Source organism: Ursus arctos, unplaced genomic scaffold (genome assembly GCF_023065955.2).
Source record: "Ursus arctos isolate Adak ecotype North America unplaced genomic scaffold, UrsArc2.0 scaffold_10, whole genome shotgun sequence".
Taxonomy (NCBI): domain Eukaryota; kingdom Metazoa; phylum Chordata; class Mammalia; order Carnivora; family Ursidae; genus Ursus; species Ursus arctos.
Window position 1 is genome coordinate 72,796,010 of NW_026622764.1, and position 21,575 is coordinate 72,817,584.

Consider the following 21,575-nt stretch of genomic DNA (forward strand, 5'->3'; position numbering starts at 1 on the left):
CAGCATTGAAAAATGAATTAGAGTCATAGAACAGGCTTGGGGTTAAGGAGTGGGGAGAAAAGGAGGTAAGTTAACCAAATTCAACAAATAAAAAGTAAAAGAGTGTATTTTTGCCAAATAACTAATGAAATTAAAAAGTGTACCATACTCCTGAATCAACAGCTAGTTTTAAATAAAGAACACATTTTGACTCCTCATGAATCAATCTATACTTATGATTACATTTTATTATAAAATTAGCTACCTTTGCAATCTTAGAAAACAAGTTCTAAATCACTTAAATCAGTTTAAAAGAAATCAGGATGTCATTAATTCAAGAGAAACTTAAAGATTTCTCAATACCATAAAAATCTAGGCTGAATCTTCAAAGTAATAACAGAGCTCTATAACTAATATACAAAGAACTATTTTTGCAGTATATATTTTCCCCTCAAAAATGAGGAAAAAAAGACATACACAGACACATACACATCCAAAATGCAAAATAGGTGTTGACATCAATACATATCAAAATAAATGAATGGACAGAGTTCATTTGGAAAACTGGGAACAAGAAACAAGTAGGAAAGTCAAGAAACTCTAGTGACTGCGAGAAATCTGAGTGCAGTCTTGAGTCATAAAGAGGATGTAGACAGGAAAGTAAAACAAAAGTGGAAGACAGCTTAGCCATCTATAAACATTCATGGTCTGATTTCTCACTGCAGGTAGGGAAACCATCCCAGCTTGAACAGAAGCTAGTGTTGGCAAGTGAGTTCAGAAACATTCAGTATCTGGGTGGCTCAGTAGGTTGAGTGTCTGACTCTTGCTTTTGGCTCAGGGTCATGAACTCAGGGTCCTGGGATGAAGCCCTGTATTGGGCTCCATGCTCAGCATGGAGTTTGCTCGTCCTTCTCCCTCTGCTCTCTACCCCCTCCCCCAACTCTCTCTCTCTCTCTCTCTCTCTCTCTCTCTCTCTCTCTCATAAAAAAAAAACAGTTTAAATTTTAAAAAATTAAGATATTACTTCTGGAAATTTTCTTGGATTATGCAAGTAGGTCCAATTTAATCACATGGACCCTTAAAAACAGAAAATGAAGAGATTCTTTCCTGGCTACAGTCGGGGGAAATGTGACTACACAAGAATAGCCCAAGAAATTCAATACTGCCAACTTTGACAATGGAAAAGGGGGTCACGAGCCAAGAAGTTTGGGCAGTGCTAAAAGGTTGGAAAAGGCAAGGAACAGATTCTTCTCTAGAACCCCCTAGAGTGTTCTAGAAAGGAATGCTGCCCTGCAGGCATCGTGACATGGATGAGACCCGTATCAGACTTCTGACATACAGAACTGTACCATGACAACTTTCTGTTATGTTAAGCTACTAAGTTTGTATAATTTGTTATGGCAGCAATAGGAAACTAATACAGTAACCCAGAAGATAGTAATAATCCATTCCCGGAGATGAGCAGAGCCTGGATAAGATTGAAAGCCGGGAGATATGAACAGACACTTTTCCAATGATGACATACAAATGGCTAACAGACACATGAAAAAATGTTCAAAATCATTAGCCATCAGGGAAATTCAAATCAAAACCACACTAAGATACCACCTTACGCCAGTTAGAATGGCAAAAATTGACAAGGCAAGAAACAACAATTGCTGGAGAGGATGTGGAGAAAGGGGATCCCTCCTACATTGTTTGTGGGAATTCAAGTTGGTACAGCCACTCTGGAAAACAGTGTGGAGGTCCCTTAAAAAGTTAAAAATTGAGCTACCCTATGACCCAGCCATTGCATTACTGGGTATTTACCCCAAAGATACAGACATAGTGAAAAGAAGGGCCATGTGCACCCCAATGTTCATAGCAGCATTGTCCACAATAGCTGAATCGTGGAAGGAACCGAGATGCCCTTCAACAGATGACTGGATTAAGAAGTTGTGGTCCATATATACAATGGAATATTACTCAGCTATCAGAAAGAACGTTTTCTCAACATTTGCTGCAACATGGACGGCACTGGAGGAGATAATGCTAAGTGAAATAAGGCAAGCAGAGAAAGAATTATCATATGATTTCTCTCATCTATGGAACATAAGAACTAGGAAGATCGGTAGGGGAAGAAAGGGATAAAGAAAGGGGGGGTAATCAGAAGAGGGAATGAAGCATGAGAGACTATGGACTCTGAGAAACAAACTGAGGGCTTCAGAGGGGAGGGGGGTGGGGGAATGGGATAGACTGGTGATGGGTAGTAAGGAGGGCACATATTGCATGGTGCACTGGGTGTTATATGCAACTAATGAACAATAGAACTTTACATCAGAAACCAGGGATATACTGTATGGTGACTAACATAATATAATAAAAAAACATTAAAATTAATTAAATTAGATTGAAAGCCAGGAACCAGATAGAGGCAGATGGACGCAGAAGCTTAAGTCTACAGGTCTCCCTCCATGAGTCACAAGCTTGGTCTCTCTACTGGCAACACCGATTTACAAAAATCAGGTGATCTGAAAGCTTGAAAGGCATTAACTGGCCATAAATATGGTGCCTTGTGCAAAACATAAGTCAGCACTCTTCACTGTTTTCATCTGATCATTAAAAGAGCTAGAATGAAAATGTCTCCAAAAATAAGAAGAATAAAGTTACAACATAAAAATAAAATCAAATGAAAACAGGGAGCTTGAAATGAAAACTTCCTTAAGTTCCCTAAAGAAGCTCATACCACATCACTGAAATGGTTACCTGAATTCTATCAGCAAACCCACAAATATTACCATCATGGCCTGGTTTTCTGCAGGTGCGGGGAGGTGGGGAATCAGTTTACTGGCAGTTTTGAAATGTTTCAGTATTTAAATAGCACAGCAACATCTTTCTTTATATTCTTTTCTCTCTTTATATTTTCTTTTCTCTTTCACTTTCTCTGAATTTTTTGTCATTTACAGACTTAAAAAAAAAAGTCCTTTAAATTTCTAAATGGAAATCTATTAGGGAAGGCTTACCCATTGATCAAATCCCATCTACAGGTAGATGGAGACAACATATCACCTCTGGTCTTACGGACAAAGCCAACAGACCAGTTCCAAGACTGCCAATCCCAATCTTTTAAAAGTCATGATTTTTTTTTCATAATAATATTTTTATTATATCATGTTATTCACCATATAGTACATCCCTGGTTTTTGATGTAAAGTTCGATGATTCATTAGTTGCATATAACACCCAGTGCACCATGCAATATGTGCCCTCCTTACTACGCATCACCAGCCTATCCCATTCCCCCATCCCCCTCCCCTCTGAAGCCCTCAGTTTGTTTCTCAGAGTGATCTTATCAGTTTTAAGAAAAAGTCACTGGAGCACAGGGAGAAAAAAATTTACAATAAGTATTATTTCTATGACTCCACTAGTTCATTGGCTTCTGATTTTTCCAATGGTTCAGTCGTGGCAGGCAACAGGGTTAGGAAAAGTTATCTTTCATCCAATATAAGAGCCCAAAACTTCATCACACACACTTTGTGGAAAGTCAAGCTCTGCTTACTTGCCCCCATTCCCTGAACATTTCAACTTACAATGATGAGCTTGTAGTATTAAATTCTGACTAGCATTTTAAATTCTTCCATAAAATTCTTAGAAAGTACTGTGCTTTTGAGTAATGGAGTTCTTAACAGAAATAAGCATTTTTCAACTAACATCTTTCATGAAGATGTTAGTGATTATATGAATCTATACACATGTTAAACCACATAGAATTGTATAGCAAAAAAAAGTTATTTTTATGGTTTAATTCAACAAAATTTTAATAGTGATAAAAATAATTTAAAAACCTGAATTAAGTGGCTATATATAATTCCAGAACCATCACTATTGTCGTTTAGGTTTCTTAGAATGTTTTGCTATTAAAACAACCATGGAGCGCCTGGGTGGCACAGCGGTTAAGCGTCTGCCTTCGGCTCAGGGCGTGATCCCAGCGATCTGGGATCGAGCCCCACATCAGGCTCCTCCGCTAGAAGCCTGCTTCTTCCTCTCCCACTCCCCCTGCTTGTGTTCCCTCTCTCGCTGGCTGTCTCTATCTCTAATAAATAAATAAAATCTTAAAAAAAAAAAAAAAAAAAAAAAAAACAAAACAAAAAACAACCATGAAACTAGTGCTGATAAATGTATTTAATAAAAATTTTACTTAGTTACCAGAAAAAAGCCAAAATGTCAGAGTTTGAAAAAGTTTATAACTGACCTGAATTTTATACACTTTCTGCCCTCCCAAGAAAGTAGTTGGTAGAGTCGCTAGTGAGAACATGAACTCAGGAACCAGACTGCCTAGGTTTGAATCCCAAATCTCTTTCTTACTGGGTGGGTGTGTAACCTCAGTAACTACTTAGACACTGGATCTCATTGTCCTCATCTAGAAAATGGACACAATAATAGTATCTTCCTCAGAGGGCTATTATGAGGAATAAATGAGTTAATACATGCAAATTGCTTAGAACAATGCATGTGGGCACTAAGTATTTGCTGTAATTAAAGTGATGATACCTCTTTTCCTTTAAATCAACCAACAGAAACAGTAATATTGAAAATATTTCCACGTGTAACTATGCTGAATTTGAAACAAGGGAACTCTGAAGAGAAGACACTGAGGTAAGAGTTTACAGAACAAACAAAAAAGTAGAAGAACCCTAAAGTAATCGTGTTTCCCCTCTGTGATCAAGCAGCACAAACACAGACAAAAAATGTTATTTCACAAACAAGATGGCTTCCAACTATAGGTGTTATATTACATTCCTCTTGAAAGCTCATTATTTTTATTTGTTATTTCAGTCCTAAAGGCACAGCAAGTCTAGTGCAGATGTTTCTGGATCTTTCCATCATTCTGTACTAAACAGTCAACACATAATAAGCCTTGAATGGGCTTAACACACGTAGGTGCAAGGAGAAGTACCTATCTCACTCACAAGATGCAAATTTATGAAGTAACTTTGTGCACACCTTGCTCACTGAAAAGGTGATGGGATCATTTTTAGGTATAGCTTGTTTATCTCTTACACCTTAGCTACAAAGCTGTATTACCAATGTCACCCTGAAAAGAAAAAAAAAAACAACTGGTATACAAGAAATCTTGGAAAGTAGCTAAATTTGTAATATGCACAATCTAAAAACAGGTGTTGGGGCCCTGCCTAAATTTGAGCTAAGTCTTAGTCATCTCTGTCTTTTCCTCATAAAAACAAAAGCGATCTGTGGTTAGAGCTCCAAGTGTTAGGTGTTGCTGCTGGGCCTGGACTGGGAAGTCAGAGGATACTGAGTAGGTGGCAGAGCACTAAACCATTCATCAAGGTAAAGTCTCCACTTACAGGCTGCTCAGAACCAACAAACTTTAAACTTCCTAATCAGTCCTGAACCAGTGAGGACCTAGCAGGAAGGACAGATGAAACACACCTCAGATACACTGCATAATCTTGATCCATCCAAGAGGGGCCTCAGCATTCACCAACTATTTGTTCCTTCAGCTGCCATGGATCCCCACCCTCACGCACACACTCCCTCTGTAGCCTTGCCAAAACACCCTACCATCCTAGGACCAAAACTTCTCCATGTCTTCATCCTCCTTTGGGAGCTTTTCTTCCCAGCTGAGAGCACTCCTTCCTTGAAGCCCCTCAAGCAGAGGGTGCTCCAGCAAAGTCTCACATGCCTTGGAATCTGAAGCCAATAGTACTCCTGACGCTCTATGCCTCTAATGCCATTTTAAAACACTCACTCGTGAAATTCATGCCATCTGGCTACACTGCCTTCTGCCTCTTCCCTCAACAAATCCACTAACCTCTCAGCCACGTCCCTCACTCTCTAAAGAGGTGAGCAGTTGGCTTATGGTATCCATCTTGGTCCCTGCCCTGCCATTATCCTGTCTTCAAAATCACAACATAGAGCACCAGAAGTATTGTCTCTCAGTCCTTGAATGGCCTCCCACAGCTCTACCATTAGCTTCCTACTCCCATGGCTCACTCCCTGATCTCTCCACCCCAGAAACTCCAACATAAGTGCCCTACACACTGATCAGCCTGTTGAGAAGCAACAGCAATAGTCTTCAATGTCATGAGCCTCTGAAGACTTCTCATGCCCACCATCTCCCCCACTCCCTGCCACCCCATCTCCATTGCTTTTCCCAGCTGGGGTAGACATGGGGTCTATCATCTCATCTGTTCTATTCAACATTTAACTCTCTCCTCTTCTGTCATCTGAGACAGTGGACCAACACAAGAGCCCCCCTCTCTAACTCTCCATCTAAAATGGGTTTCTAGTATCTAGTCAACCAACAGCCCCACTCCTGGGTTGCTTGGCCTTTCTGTAGAAACCCCCAGCACTTTGTAATGACACATCCAGCAGCGATTCTCATTCTATCTGGTAATTCTGTATTACTCCTTAGTCTTCGTGGCTCCCAGAGGGTCAGCTGGGCCTTTCACTATTGTATCCACACAGCCTGCTTCAAGACTTGATGCGTGGTGGCCACTAAATAATTTTGAACTAAGAAATACAGCCAAATACATGCTTTGGAAGTGATACAAAAGAGTAGATAAGCTGAAAAGCTGATCTCATGAACAGCAACCATTAGCAAAATAAGATCCAAAAGATACCAAAGAAATATAAGAAATGACACATTGGGACACTGATTTATACAGAATTTCAAAAGCTGTCTGGTAAAATACGTCATAATACAAAAATGTGGGCTGCCGTAAATTCACAAATATTTTGAAAATCATTAACAGAGAAAGAGCAAAATCATTTTAACTTAATTTTTTGGTGTATGAACTTTGGTGTATAAATATTAGTTCAAAAATAACTGATTTTAAATTGCCAAGGATTCAATTAAAAGGACAATTTACTATAAAATCCTAATTTGTGGCATGAGGAAGAGAAGAAGAGATATAAGGAAGATAGAATGAATCTCTGCTTAAGTCCAGAAGATAAAACAAGTTAGAACGGATTGTCCCCCAAATCTGGAAAAAACAGACCATCGATATATCAAACAAGAGGTAACAAACATCTGATAGAATAATGGAAATCCAGGAAAAACTATCCAAGGAACCAGAAATAAAAGGTACTTCCTTTCTAAATTTAGGTTCACAAACAAATTTGCGCCCCCTAAATGCAACACCTGCATTTGCACTCTCTATTCCATAAAAATGGACAGAAAAAATAAAGACTGAAATCAGCATTGTTTTTCAGCATAGAAATGTTTTACCTGCATGAGTTTGGTGTCGTGTCCAGTATAAACAACTATGCCAAAGACCCACTGAGTATTTCTAAGCTGTGTACCTCTTAATAAGATCTGGTCAGGCCCAAGGGGAACAGGGCTAAAAATAAGAAACAACATTTATATTTAATGATAGTTTGACAAATGAGCAAGAGCTTTCCCCCTTAAACATAAACCCACAATTAATCAATTAATTTGATCGTTTCTTTTAGTCAAATTTGAATTATTTCACTGAGACAGAGAGGCAATAAAGGTTACCATTGCCTTCCACTACAAAAAAAAAAAAAAAAAAAAAAGGACCCACAAATAAAAGTTTTATCCTATCCATTCATCACTACCCATGTTAGAGGGAATTGCATTTTCTAAAAACCCATTGGTATAAAACTCCACACCCAAAAAGGACATTGCTAAAATAACCAGAAGCGTATTTATTGGGAACCCCAGTTTATTTTATAGACTCTAAAGTTAGAATATCAAATTTGTCAAGAATGACTTAATGACTAAATAAAAGGATGAGTGGAATGTAAAAATTCAAAATGGGGAGCCTATGGAATGGCTCTGCATGCTAAAAGAAAACCAAGAAAGCAGTCACAGTTGTCATAGTTATTTGGGGTTGATTCCCGCGGTTAGGTGCTTCCCTTTGGGTCTGTTCAAAATACAAAGGTGGGAAGCATCGGTAGGGAGCATGCAGATTAAAGATGGGTAGAAGGGAGAAACTGCACCCCAACATAATGACAAAAATGACTGTCCAACAATCAAACAAATGCCAAGAGGACGAAGACAACGCAATATCGACAACAGGGCGGTGAATATTCTAAAGAAAGAGTAATTGCTGTTCCTTCCACTCAACTTTATAAAAACAAATGCTACTTAGAAGAATGTTAGTCAAAAAAAAACACAAACGGATGTTTCTCTAATTAATAGATTAGCTCTTAAACGCTTGATATGCTTCTCTTCTGCTTTTCTGGACAATTTTATGTACCCCAAACCACCTCTCCTTCCTGACAGGTAATACACACAGAAAAATAGCCGTGCCTTTAATCTCATTTCAGACCCTGGGGCTGTTTTTCCTGCCAAAAATCAGTTCTTTCCTTAAATTTAAGGAAGAAGGTTTATATCGACTGAAATTGTGCTTCAGGAAAAGCTCAGTCTCTCATATCTAAGCTAAACATAAGAAATCTCACAGTTTTAAAATATTTTGAAACCAAAAAACAAGCTGATATTTTACCAACTCCAGTAATTCTTAGTCCCATTTAAGAACAAAAAAATAAATGAAATAAAATAAAATAAAAACAAAACTAAGAAAAGTGAAAGTGATACCTTTTCCCATCTACGTGCAAGTTTCCAGTGAAGTCATAGAGATGGCGGTTGGGTCCCTCACATTCTATAGTTCCAGATAACTTCATCAATACTTCCCTTGTTTGCATGTCAGCAGTGTGACTCAGACCCTAAAATGTTAAACCAAAAGAGGAAACAGTCTTCCAGGTTTGGGGACAACATTCACAACATTCAGCATCCCCATCGTTAACCCAAAGGAAATAACGAATCATCTAAAATGGAGTCACTGGGGAAGCTAAAAAATCAAGGTACCAGCCCCTCAAGATAGACTTCCCAGGCAGCCTTTGCCATAGCAACCTAATGTAAAAGTTTCCAAAGAATTCCATGAAGTGCAAAGTGAAGATTCTCCCACTGTGCTGGGAACATCCATGTTCTTACAAGTAACCACATACTCAAGCACCTTGCAGAGAGTACTCTATTAGCTCTACTTTCATTCAAGTCATAAAAACAGAATAAAGCATTCTTTTAATATAATGTTATATTAGTATTATAGCTAGTACTCAGCAACTCTTCTTTAAACGGAAAAAAAAAAAAACCCTACCTAATTCAAATATCTAAGGTAGAAAAGAAAGACAGGTGGATAGAATTAACAAATTCAACTTTATGCAACAGAAAATTTGAGTGTCAAATGCTTAAAATTCGTGTTACAGTAAAGACCATTTTTCATTCTAGAATTAAAATGTATGGTAAGAACAGACTTAAGGCATAGAAATTTTATATTTAATGTGTTACTCTCTAGAATTAAAGTCTCAGTTAAAACAACAATGTAAAGTAAGGTACCCAGAGCTTGTCTACAGTATCTCTCCATAAAGATGATGCCCTTTCCAACACACAGCTCAACCTAGCTGAAAGGATCTCTTTCCACCTGCACGAACAGACGTAGATCTAAGACATAAATTAAGGCAGGATACGCTTCATGACCCATACTTGGATGAAGCTCACTTTTTCTAACCTGTTGTCTCTCTCAAGAGGTTCCCTTCATAATAAAAGCCGCGTTCTTCCCATGGGTTCCATTAGGGTTAAGACATAACCCTTTCTAGCAGAACATTTTTCTCTAGAAAAAGCACTGACTAGTACAGTGGACCAAATTTTCAATTTGGGCCTCCAAAACAACACGAGTCATAAAAGCTTACTTTACCTGACGTATTTTAAGGTTCGTCTCCCCATCTAGATTGGCTGTTTCAACATAGCACATTGCCTGAGGTTCACTATGGAGAGAGAAATTTAAAAAGCCAAAGTTTAGGAAGATCCCCTCCACAAATTCCCAGCTCATAAAGTCTCTACCATGGAAACTGTGTCTGCTGACTGGCCCTTCAACCACTTTCATAGTAACTGGCCAGAAAGCGCGCCTCTTTGAGGCTCAACACCAACACAATTGTATTGTGTTTTCCCAATGATCCACCCTTCCAGGCCCCACATACTGGCTGCTTGACCTTAAGTAGCAGAAATAATGGAAGAAGAATGAGAAGAGGACTGGTGGGTTAAGGGAAACACAGCATGTTCCAGCTAAGACCCCACCACTGTGTTTGGATGACCGTTAGAGTCTGAGACTCGGCCCGCTCCTGACCAAAAGAGCAGCGCTAGACACAGCCAGTACAAACACTTCTTTTGAAGAACATTACAGCCAGAGTTCAGCAATCGGGACACAGGCTTGGCAAGCCTTTTCTTCCCTGCACCTTTTACTATGTCAACAGGTAACTTTTTAATCAAAACATCCAATTTTAAGGACAGAACCCTTGAAGAGTAACAATAAGCATGGTAGGGGCGCCTGGGTGGCTCAGTCAGTTAAGTGTCTGCCTTCAGCTCAGCCTATGATCCCAGGGTCCTGGGACTGAGGCCTGCGTCAGGCTCCCTGCTCAGCGGGGAACCTGCTTCTCCCTTTCCCTCTGCCTCACCCCCTGCTCGTGCTCTCTCTCTCTCTCTCAAATAAAATCTTAAAAAGAAAAAACAATAAGCATGGCAGATACTGTATTGTTACTTCTAATCACTGGGGTTAGGTGCATAGTTAGTGGTCAAGAGAAGTCTATAACCCACTGACTAAGTTAAAATCTCCTACTGCTACCTTTGTGGGCTGTGTGGACTTGGAAGTTGTTTAATCTCTGTTTCTGTGTTTTCTCACATATAAAGGAGGGATACCAAGGGTTTGGGGGAAGAGTAAATGGGATAATGTACTCAGTGGACTGCTTAGCACAATGTACAGACTCAAACAGTAATGAGCATCCTAGAAACATGTTGTCAGCTCAAACCATCTCATACTAAAACCAAGTTTTCTGAGGGTTATGGTGAAAACTCATGCTCCAAACTGTCAACTGATCTACATTTCACTATTTCTCTTGTTACCAATCAATACAGACATACATGAGTCCTGCCCTATGTATGCTCTTCCTTCTCTATGGGCCTGGGATCCTATTTTTAAACCTTTTATCTCAAGCAGAAAATTTATGCTAAGGCTTAGAATCCAATGTAGGATCAAACCCAATAAAAGCAACACTGTCTGCATTCAAAGAAAATGCCAACAGTGTGAGCATCTAGGAGAGTCCCTAGATGCCAGTCCCTGCAGCACATAAACATAGGAAGTTTTAGTCCTATCACAGAAATTAATCTTGAACTCATGAAAAGAAATTTATTCATATCCTAATTATAGCACTCCATCTTGGATATATACTTTTATGTATCAAGCCAAGGAAAAGTCATGGATTGCTCGGTCCATTATTCATGTCACTTAGTGATTGGTGACACCTTCCAGCATGAAACTACCTGGAGAACATGGCAATGGCACTTGGGCAGAAAGGGGGATACAATGTGGATGAATGAAGGGGCAACACCAACCACAGGTCATGTCTCTGCTGTGAACATGGCCCAGATCTCTGAGAAGCTAGTAAAGGAGGCCCTGGCTCCATGGGAAGGCTCCTGGCTGGACCCACCAGAAGACTGGTTCTCAAGCCTCAGAGAGGCTGCAATCTGCATGTTACTGATGGAATCACTCCACTGCTCTGGGGAGTCTCCTATGAAGGAGGAATAGCCCAGAACTGCTACGAGACTAAAATGAATCAGTACATCTAAAAGAGTTCTATGAAAGTACAAGGGAATGGAGAAAGAAAATTTAGGATTAAGGCAGGAACAAAAAAAAGGCAAATGACAAGTAAGAGAAGAACAGGCTGGTGAGAGAAGGCTGGTGTCTCTGGGGGATGGAAGGGAGAGGGTGGCTTGTGATTCCTGTAGTCACCACTTCATGTTTTATACACAGTTATTTCAAACAATGTGCCCACTCGCACACCTGACCTGGAGGACAGCAGGGCCATGTCTGCTGGGAGGTACTGCCCATTGACGACCTTCACAATGTCTCCCACTGCCACCTAGAAAACCAAGGACAAGGACAGAGAAGCGTGAAAGACAGGAAAGCACAAACAGTCATTAAGGTAGTTAAATATTTGAAGAAAAAATTACTACATAATTATGCCATGACGCTTAAGGCAAAAGCCCAAATTATTTTCCTTGACAAGAACAGAAGGAAAACATTTCAATACAAATGATAATATTGCCTTTCTACAGTGATGTTGAATAAAAAAGAAACAAAAAACAAAGGGACAGTAAGAAAAGAGAAGAGTCAGAACAACTATCAAGGTCTCACTTTCTTACGATTATTCCATCTACTTGCAAATCCCCACTTTTGAACTTGGGAACAATTACCAAGCTGTACACAGTAAGGGAGACTGGTTAAGTGCACAGCTCCAGAGCCAGTCTGAATGCCAGGCTCAAGTCCCCAGGCTGGACTCCTTGCTAGCCCTGAGTAACCCGGAGCAAGTTAGGTAAACTCTGTGGGCATCAGCCTTCTCATCTATGCATATAATGAGGTTGACAGCATATATTTCATGGGGTTATTGCAAGGGTCAATTGAGTTAACACACCTAAATTTTCTCCATTTTACAAATGGGGAAACTGAAGCTCAAAGAGAAATAACTTGATCACGGTCCACACAGCCCGTAAGTGTTAGACCCAAGATTCAAAACCGAACAATGGGCCAGTGTGGTCTGATTACAAGGCAATACTGAATTCATCCATGAACAGTACATCTAAAAGGTCCCCTGGAAACACACCACTTAAAACAGAGAAGATTTGTACAGCCTCAAGAACTTGCCAAAAAGAGTCACAGCCAAAGTCAGAGACCACCTAGGGAAACAGACTCTCCAGACACAAGACCCCAAGCTAAAGAAAAAGGCCTTAATCCGCTGAACATGGGCACCATGACCAAGAGTCTGTAAATGCTTTACATGACGTCACAGAAGTACCCAGCTGGGTAGAATACGGCTTTCAAGTCAGGCAGGCTGAGGTTCAGATCTGAGCTTCACCAGCCCTGGGATCTTGGCAAGTTCTTCACTTCTGTGAGCTCTAGCGTCCTCACTTATAAAATGGAGAAAGACCAACACTTACCTTGTAGGGCTGATGCAGTGATTAAGGAAGTACATGCAAGCACCTGGCCTGAAACAGGCACGTGCTAAGTGTCAGTCTCTGCTAGCAGGGGTATAACCGAATGGACACTATGAGTGTGAAAGTCCCAGAGGCCACGATTCTCAGAGAGCACAAGAACAAAGGCTGTTCTCAGCACATGTAAGTAAGTTCAAAACTCAACATGGGCACTATGCCTTCCTTCTTATTCTAATGCATATTACTATTCTCTTAGAAATCAAGAATTTCGAACCGAATACTTCAGAAATACGTATGAAAGTAATATTCATGAAAGACTCCTGGATCTTGCAAGCTAGGAGAATGGCACTGGCAGGTGACTATATTTAACTTTTTATTAGGAAAAAGGAGGGTTTACTAAAAACATGTCCTGCTAGTGTTTTGAAACGAAACACTATCAAAGCATGTGGGGAAGTAAGAAATCAGGCTCAATGTAAGGAAGGGGGGTAAAAATTAAATTCCAGAACCACTGTATGTTTGAAGTTAGTATCAACTTAAAGCCAAAAGGAAGGCCTATAAGTATATTCCACATTCCACAATAAAAAGAAAATCAAAAAATAGGGGCTACTGAGCTATTTGAACAACCATCAGTACAAAAGTAAGGAATGCTTATGAAAACTGAAAATGTTTTAAATGTAAAAGAATTTTATGTGAATAGTTTAATTATATTAAAAAAATCAGAAGAAGCTGTTAGTTAAAAACTAGAAAGGAAAATTGGGCATGTTTTCAAAAGAAAAAAGGCAGTGGATTTTTTCTTAATTCAGTGGGAGGACAAGGGAAATTATGGCTTTCTCCTATCTTAGTTATTTAAATAAAGAAACATCCATATCCCAGTCACAAAGTTCCGAGAAGTTCCATGCACATGAAAAACGACGTGGTTGGAAATGTGTTTGAAAATGGTTTTCTATTTGGTAGTCTTATGCATGGTTGTCCCTTGAGTGTGTGAAGTTTCCCAAATGAGAATTCTTAAGATGAGAAAGAACCCCCTCTAGATCCCTGAATCCACTCTAGCCTCAGAGGACTTCTCAAGCTTCTTAATTTTGAAGAGTAAGCTCAAAGGCCTTCTCAAAGTCACCCAACGCTATGGAGTTGCACTGAAGAGCTGCCTCCCAGCCTTCACTAACTACCGTGCTACAGCCCAAGGGACTGCCAACGCGAGCTCAGCGTTTCAGATTAGAGTTGTATTGCTTTGGGAAGCTTAAAGATAGCCAGGCCCACCTTGCCTGACATCTCTGGTATTTGGTACCTCTTATCACCCTTCTTCTTCCATATTCTCATCCTTGTTCTGAGCCACTCTGCAGATGTGTCTGGCTCTGCTTCCCATACACCTCAGACTTTCACCCAGTTCTCTCTGGAACAGCATTTCCCTCTTAAAATAGTCACCTCTCATTCATCCTTCAAGAGAACACCTGAACATCACATGAGGGAAGCCTGTGCTCATCTGAACCGATGGGTCTAGACTCGCCATCCCTCCCCTTTGTTCCAGAAGCATCTGAAGCATGCCCCTGCACAGAGCTCAGGACCCCACTGCATGCTATCCAGCTGCCTGCCACTCCCATGACACCAGTGGTTCGGGCCAGCGTCATCAGCCTCACCTGGGAACTTGTTACAAATGCAAAATCTAGGGCCCAGTGGAACTCCCAAATCAGAAATTCTTTTTTTTTTTTTTAAGATTTTATTTATTTATTTGACAGAGAGAGAGACAGCCAGCCAGAGAGGGAACACAAGCAGACTCCCAGTGGGAGGACGTGGGGGAGCCTGATGCAGGGCTCGATCCCAGGACTCCGGGATCACGCCCTGAGCCGAAGGCAGACGCTTAATGACTGAGCCACCCAGGTGCCCCCCAAATCAGAAATTCTGAGGGGACATCCCACACAGCACTCAGTGTTAGACCAGCCAGTCAAGCTACTGGGATGCCCACTGAAGGCTGAGAACAATGGTAGGCAGCTTCTTAAGGGCAGGGGCCGTGCTTTATTCTTACTTGCATCCCCAATGCCTAACACCATCTCTGGGACATGCTAAGAGCTGCATTTAAACAAACAAAAGCATTTTAATTGAAACAAAAATATTTGTGGCAAAGCATATAACAGGTATCTGGTTTGGGATTTTTTTTAACTTCAAATGTGTGTAGGAAATGGTAATGAGCTTTAGGAGTCTGTGAGGCCATCAATTCCTAGACCCAGAATTCAGAGACCATCACTTCATTTTCTACTGTTTCATGTAATGCAAACATCCAAATCCCAAGCATTCTTCCCTCCAGCCACTGTTCGTACCTTTCTGGGCCAGGGGAAGGTGTCAGGAAGCGCTTGGAGAAACAGAGGCCATTCCTAAGTGCAGTGGGAATCCTTGAACCCCCACAGAACTGAGCATTTCTAACCTCTATGAGGTCAAGAATTTCCAACCACTTGACCAAGAACCACAGACTTCTAATAAGAGGGAGGTCAATTAATATTGGCATTACAGGACTTCTAGATTGCTACCACGGTTAAGGTGTTATCACAAAACACTATAAAAAGACTTCACAGTTCTCTTATAACAAAGGAAACAAAACACAAACGAAGCTGAGAGCTGCAGTTACTGTACCACAGGTATTTTGCAGAGTAAAAGATCATAGAAGCATATTTAAACACTGCTTGTTAAATGGTTAGCAGGAGAAACTATTGGTAAGTGAACCTTCTAAAAAGTAGTTTTCTTTTGAAATCATGTTAATCAGCTTCAAATCCTGAAGTCAAGAAAGTCATCTCCCCCAAAAAAACATCTTGCAACCATTAAGAAGGTCCAGGTAAAACAGAGGCTCACTTAAAAAGCTAACTTTATCAGATACAAGATACCCAGATGGCACAGCATATTTCTTCTACATTTTCTATTCATCACTATAAACAACCCAAAAAACCCTCACCATCCCCAAACCCTCCCAACCTCACGTTTCCAGAGACGTGGAGGCAAGCCCTTCTCACTACTGTAAAGTTAAGAGCAGTGACTGCTGGTCATGACAAACAAGTTCAGGATCAAAACAGGCTGGCCTCCAACCCCCACTCCACCTCTGTTTACACTTCACAGTAAAACCTTAAACCCAAAACTCTTCCCACCAAAAACGTTAGAAGTGAGATTCTCCAAAGTTAGAAAATCTTCAAAAAAAAAAACAAAACAAAAACAAAAACAAACCAAAAGCTGGATTTCAGTTAGGAGAACAGAAGACCAGGGAAGAGGTTTCTTGGATTAGAGTTGGAAACTAGAGAATCATTTGCTATTTCAGAAGTATCCAACAGGATCAGTGAATTTCACAACTGTGAACTGACAGAATGAGCACTTTCCAGAAGAAGCAAGGAACTGAGTCAAGAGGCAGCAATTCTGAGTAAACTTCATGGGAAACTTCACAATGTAAAACTTACATGAAAGATTACTGATGTCTTAAGCCGGACTTCATCTACTGCGATCAATACTCACAATTAATTACAAGTCCCCAAACAGTACTTTTTCTGGCAGATCTTTAAAATTAGTGGTTTTTTAAAATTTTTTATTTAAATTCAATTAGTCAACATATAGTACATCATCAGTCTCATATGTAGTGTTCAATAACTTATCAGTTGCATATAATACCCAGTGCTCATCACATCACGTGCCCTCCTTGATGCCCATCACCCAGTTACCCCATCCCCCCACCCACCTCCCCACCTCCAGCAACCCTCAATATGTTTCCTATAGTTTTTACCTCTTTCCACATAATGGTATGCCACATACCATTTCTTAACACTGAAAAAGAAAAAACAATGTACCAGTTAATATTGGTGATAATCAAAATAAAATCAGCTTTTCAAAATCTAAAAGGCTCCTTTCAAAATTTCACTTACTAATTTCAACATACCATATCTTCAGACATAAAGTCATACCACACCACTCCTCAAAATGGAGCCCCAATCCACGTACCATATATACATGATAATGCATACACCACACATATAGATACATGCATATAAAACTAGCTGTATTTATCCCAGAAGAAAAATATCACCCTGTTGTTATGAGATTAAACACACACACACACACACACACACAATACGGACCTAATGTTCTAGAAATCAATACAGTAAAAAATAGAGAGGTAGGTAGCAATTATAAACCAAGGATGTGAATGGTTGGACTTTTTATAGACCTAAAGTATGTCTAGTTCCTGAAATTTACCACCTTTTCTAAGCTTCTAAAATAGAAAAATTCTGTTCAAATCTTAATAGCCTGCACTCACATTTTGTTGGATTGGTTTGTAATTTTGCTATTTCTTTAAAATATTTTCTAGATCATTTCCCTCCACTTAATACCATTAGCTACTTATTATAAATGCTTTAAACGTGGGTCTAGAGTTTTCTAGTGGAAAAAGTGATTCAGCCTGGTGTCTTACCTATTGTTTTCTTTTTGTTCACTGCATTGTCTGCCTTATGCCGCTTCTGTTACCAGAAAGAAAAGAAAGTTTTTAGATTCAAAAGTTCCAAATGCATAATTGAAACAGCAACAATAGATCAGGAGAGAAACAAGGCTCCAGGAAATGGACCTGCAGCAACGCAAACGCTGTGAAGCTCGGCTCAGAGGTTTGTGACCCAGCAGCACTCACTAAACTCAGTAGACAATTGTCACAAACATGGATGCCTTCTACTCTGGTGTCAGCCAGGACATTTTGGCTCCAACAAGAAAGGAGCACTCTGAAGTTTGAGGTTTCTTTTTTTTTTTTTAAGATTTTATTTATTTATTTGACAGAGAGAGACAGTGAAAGAGGGAACATGAGCAGGGGAAGTGGGAGAGGGAGAAGCAGGCTTTCTGGGGCTCGATCCCAGGACCCTGGGATCATGACCTGAACTGAAGGCAGATGCTTAACGAGAAGCCACCCAGGCGCCCCAGAAGTTTGAGACTTCTCATGCGTTGCTTCTTTTAGGTGAGACTAAAAGAATTACTCAGTATGATAAACGCAACAGCAACTGAATTCATTTTACTGGTAAAGAACTTTGAGAGATAAGTACTTCTGATTTGCATTCCATTTATTTGTTTACCTATTCCCAGAAAAAATGTACATAATGTGTGCTAGTGTATGTGTGAGCCTGAGAAAGAGAGACAGGGGTGGGGGAGGGAGGGAGGGAGAGAGAGAAAGGGGAGGAGGGAGTGAGGGGTAGAGAGGAAGAGAAAGACCCTGCAGACAAGACCATAGACTGAGAAAAGGGGAAAAAGCATGAATATGATTGTAGCCAGTGAACTTGGAGATACACTGAGATAAGTCTGGGGAGAGAGAAGATTTCATAAAATCACCCCAGGCACAGCCAGCCCAATGCTGCTATAAGAGGCAGCAATACCACCTTTTTGCTACCCAAATTAGCAAGCTCTAAAGAAGAATTTAAGGAACATCAGTGATAAAAATCAAAGAGGGTTCACAGAGCTAACATTAGAAAACACAGTTGGAACTACTTCTGTGTCACTGTACAGGTATTTAAGACACTGAGTATACACACTCCCTCCCCAAAAATACCATCATGAACCTTGAGAGGTTAGTTAAACTACTGACCAATTTTCTATCTTCAACAAAGAAAAACAGAACAACAAATAAATTACAAGTTATACTCAATACAAGGTTTTTATTATATGAAAGCAAAAACTTACAAAATCTTCTACAATCTCTTTGATGCCTGCAATTGTTAAAATAATGATCAGTGGTACCAGGGTAGTGTATCTTCCTGTTGGAGACACATCTGGAATTTGCTGTAAGACAAGAGACCAAAAGAGGGAAGTTGACAAATTAACATTTTAAAATCAAAATCCTCTCTACAAAAAAGAAAATATGACACTCAACACTCACTCTTTGGACTTTTCTGTTCCATTTCTGTTTTACCAAAGTGATTACCTTCTTTTTAAAAACTAGCTACGTGTTTTACATATTTTAAAAATTTCATCTAACATTGCTATGTGTTTAAAACTGAAAAGGGGTTAAAAGTATGACTCTAGGGCCACTTTTCAGTGCCTGTTTTAGTAACTGCAATTATCCTTATGGCAATACCTAAAGAAGTCTGCCTTTATGCAGAGTTCATGTCTGTGCATGAAAACGACTGGATGAGGGGACAAATTACATTCAAGTATGATGACACTTTTTCAGTTAAGTGACCTTTCAGCAAAATCCCATTTTGCATGCAATTAACATTATGAATTTTAAATCACTTTTAAAAAAGCGTTACCTGTAATAAGGCAATGAAGAGGAAGAAGGCATTAGCAGCTCTTCTAATCTGCTCATACAAGAATCGAGGTAGAAACGTCAACACGCTGTACTTGGCCGTACTAAAAGTACAAAGAAAAATGCTACTGTCAGCACAGATGTAAATTCTACAAAGAAAACAAAAAGTTGAGAGAATTTTAAAAGTGGTTTTAAAAATAAAATATTTCAGAATTTAGGACAAGAAAATTGCTGTGCTGGCCCTGTCCCACAAAGATTTTGTAAAAGGGCACACCTGACAAGAAAATCTAATGTGATCTTTGTTTTCAAACTTAGATATATTTACTATTCACACACCGTAAGCAGAAAGATTTACCCGCCTTCTAAGAGCTCCAGTAAGCACGTCAAGAGTATTTGCTGGGCGTCTAGGTGGCTCAGTCAATTGAGCGTTCGACTCTTGGTTTTGGCTCAGGTCATGATCTCATGGGTCGTGAGATGGAGCCCCTGGCAGAGCTCCGTGACCAGCAGAGAGTCTGCTTGAGATCCTCTGCCCCTCCCCCTGTTCCCACTCTCTCCCTCTCTTTCTCTCTCTAAAATAAATAAATAAATCTTTAACCAAAGAAAAGAATATTTGTTAAAGGAAAATATGTTTCAAGGGTCCCAAAACAGAAAGAGGTACACATTCCAAATACAGCAAAAGACATGAACACTGAAATAAAGAGTGAGATAGAAACATTAATTGAGGGGCGCCTGGGTGGCTCAGTCGTTAAGCGTCTGCCTTCGGCTCAGGTCGTGATCCCAGGGTCCTGGGATCGAGCCCTGCATCGGGCTCCCTGCTCCGCTGGGAGCCTGCTTCTTCCTCTCCCACTCCCCCTGCTTGTGTTCCCTCTCTCGCTGGCTGTCTCTCTCTCTCTCTGTCAAATAAATAAATAAAATCTTAAAAAAAAAAAAAACGTTAATTGAGCGATCCTCGTGAGTAGAATTATCCCTGGATGTGTGATGTGTGACAATTCTTAATATAAAGCCACTGATTCGACGTAGCAAATCAACTCCATAAAGGATGCGCTGGGTCCCAGGCGTGTGTGTAACAGGTCAGTGTGTCCCTCTAGATCCCTACCACAGGGGTTTATGCTTTCAACCACACTGGAATAAACTCCATTCCTATCACACCCTTTATTTGGCCACCTTTGCTCATGCTTGTTTGGAATTTTTTCCAGTCTTATTGAGAAATAATTGACATACATCGCTGCACAGCTCAGGCATATGGCAGGATGCTCTGATTCACATATATTGTGAAATGGTTACCACAGCAGGTTCCGCTAACACCCATTTTCCCATGTGGGTACAAGAAAAAAGGAAAAAAAAATAACTTTCAGATATATCATGCTACTGCCGCATGTTGTATACGACGTTCCTTGTATGTATTTATCTTACAGCTGGAGGCTGTACCTTTGCGCCACCTTCTCCAATTTCTCTCCCCCCCACTTCTGGTAATCACAAATCTTATCTTTTTCTATGAGTCTGGATTTGTTTTGTTTTGTTTCTTTAGATTCCATGTGTGAGATCATAGAACATGTCTTTCTTTTCTGATTTACTTAGCATGCCTTCAAGGTCTATCCATGTCACAAATGGTAGGATTCTGTCATTTTCTGTGGCTGAGTAATATTCCACTTTATGTATATACCACAACCTCTTCATCCATCAGTGGACACTTCAGCGGTTTCCATGTCTTGGCTATTGTAAACAATGCTGCTATGAACGTGACGGTGGAGATATCTTTTTAAGTTAGTGTTTTCATTCCCTTTGGATATATTCCCAAAAGTCGAACTGCTAAATCATAGGGTAGTTCTATTTCATTTTTTGAGGAAACTCCACACTGCTTCCCGTAGTGGCTGCACCAGCTTATAGTCCCACCAAGAGGGTTCCCTTTTCTCTCTATCAATGCCAGCATTGTTATCGCTTATCTTTTTGATGGTGACTATCCAAACCGGTGACACATGATAGGACCTTATGGTTTAATTTGCACTTCTCTGATGACTAGTGATGCTGGGCATCTTTTCATGTGCCTATGAAAGCTTTTCATATATCTTCTTTGGATAAATGTCTATTCAGGTACTTTGCCCATTGTTTAATTGGGTTATCGTTTTTGGCCATTAAGCTGCAGGAGTTCTTTGTATATATTACATATTAGCCCCCTATCAGATACACAGTTTGCAAATATTTTTTCCCATTCCAAAGGTTCTCTTTGCACTTTACTGATGGTTTCTTTTGCTGTGCAGAAGCTTTTCATTTTGTTGCTTGTGCTTTAGATGTCACATCCAAAAAATCATCACCAAAACCATGTCAAGGAGCTTTTTTCCTATGTTT

At 39.9% G+C, this 21,575-nt stretch overlaps 1 protein-coding gene across 1 annotated transcript in view; it reads right to left on the bottom strand.

Annotated features, from left to right (window-relative positions):
• The window catches only part of ATP8A2 (ATPase phospholipid transporting 8A2), a 479,733-nt gene that overhangs the window by 412,525 nt on the left and 45,633 nt on the right, over positions 1–21,575 (bottom strand). Inside the window, exons 2-9 of the mRNA XM_026493019.4 lie at positions 19,234–19,333; positions 18,665–18,763; positions 17,421–17,466; positions 16,737–16,777; positions 11,843–11,916; positions 9,699–9,768; positions 8,543–8,670; positions 7,211–7,322 (exon numbers count right to left, since the gene is read on the bottom strand). Of these exons, the coding sequence (XP_026348804.2) occupies positions 7,211–7,322; positions 8,543–8,670; positions 9,699–9,768; positions 11,843–11,916; positions 16,737–16,777; positions 17,421–17,466; positions 18,665–18,763; positions 19,234–19,333 (670 nt within the window). The remainder of the gene's footprint in view (positions 1–7,210; positions 7,323–8,542; positions 8,671–9,698; positions 9,769–11,842; positions 11,917–16,736; positions 16,778–17,420; positions 17,467–18,664; positions 18,764–19,233; positions 19,334–21,575) is intronic.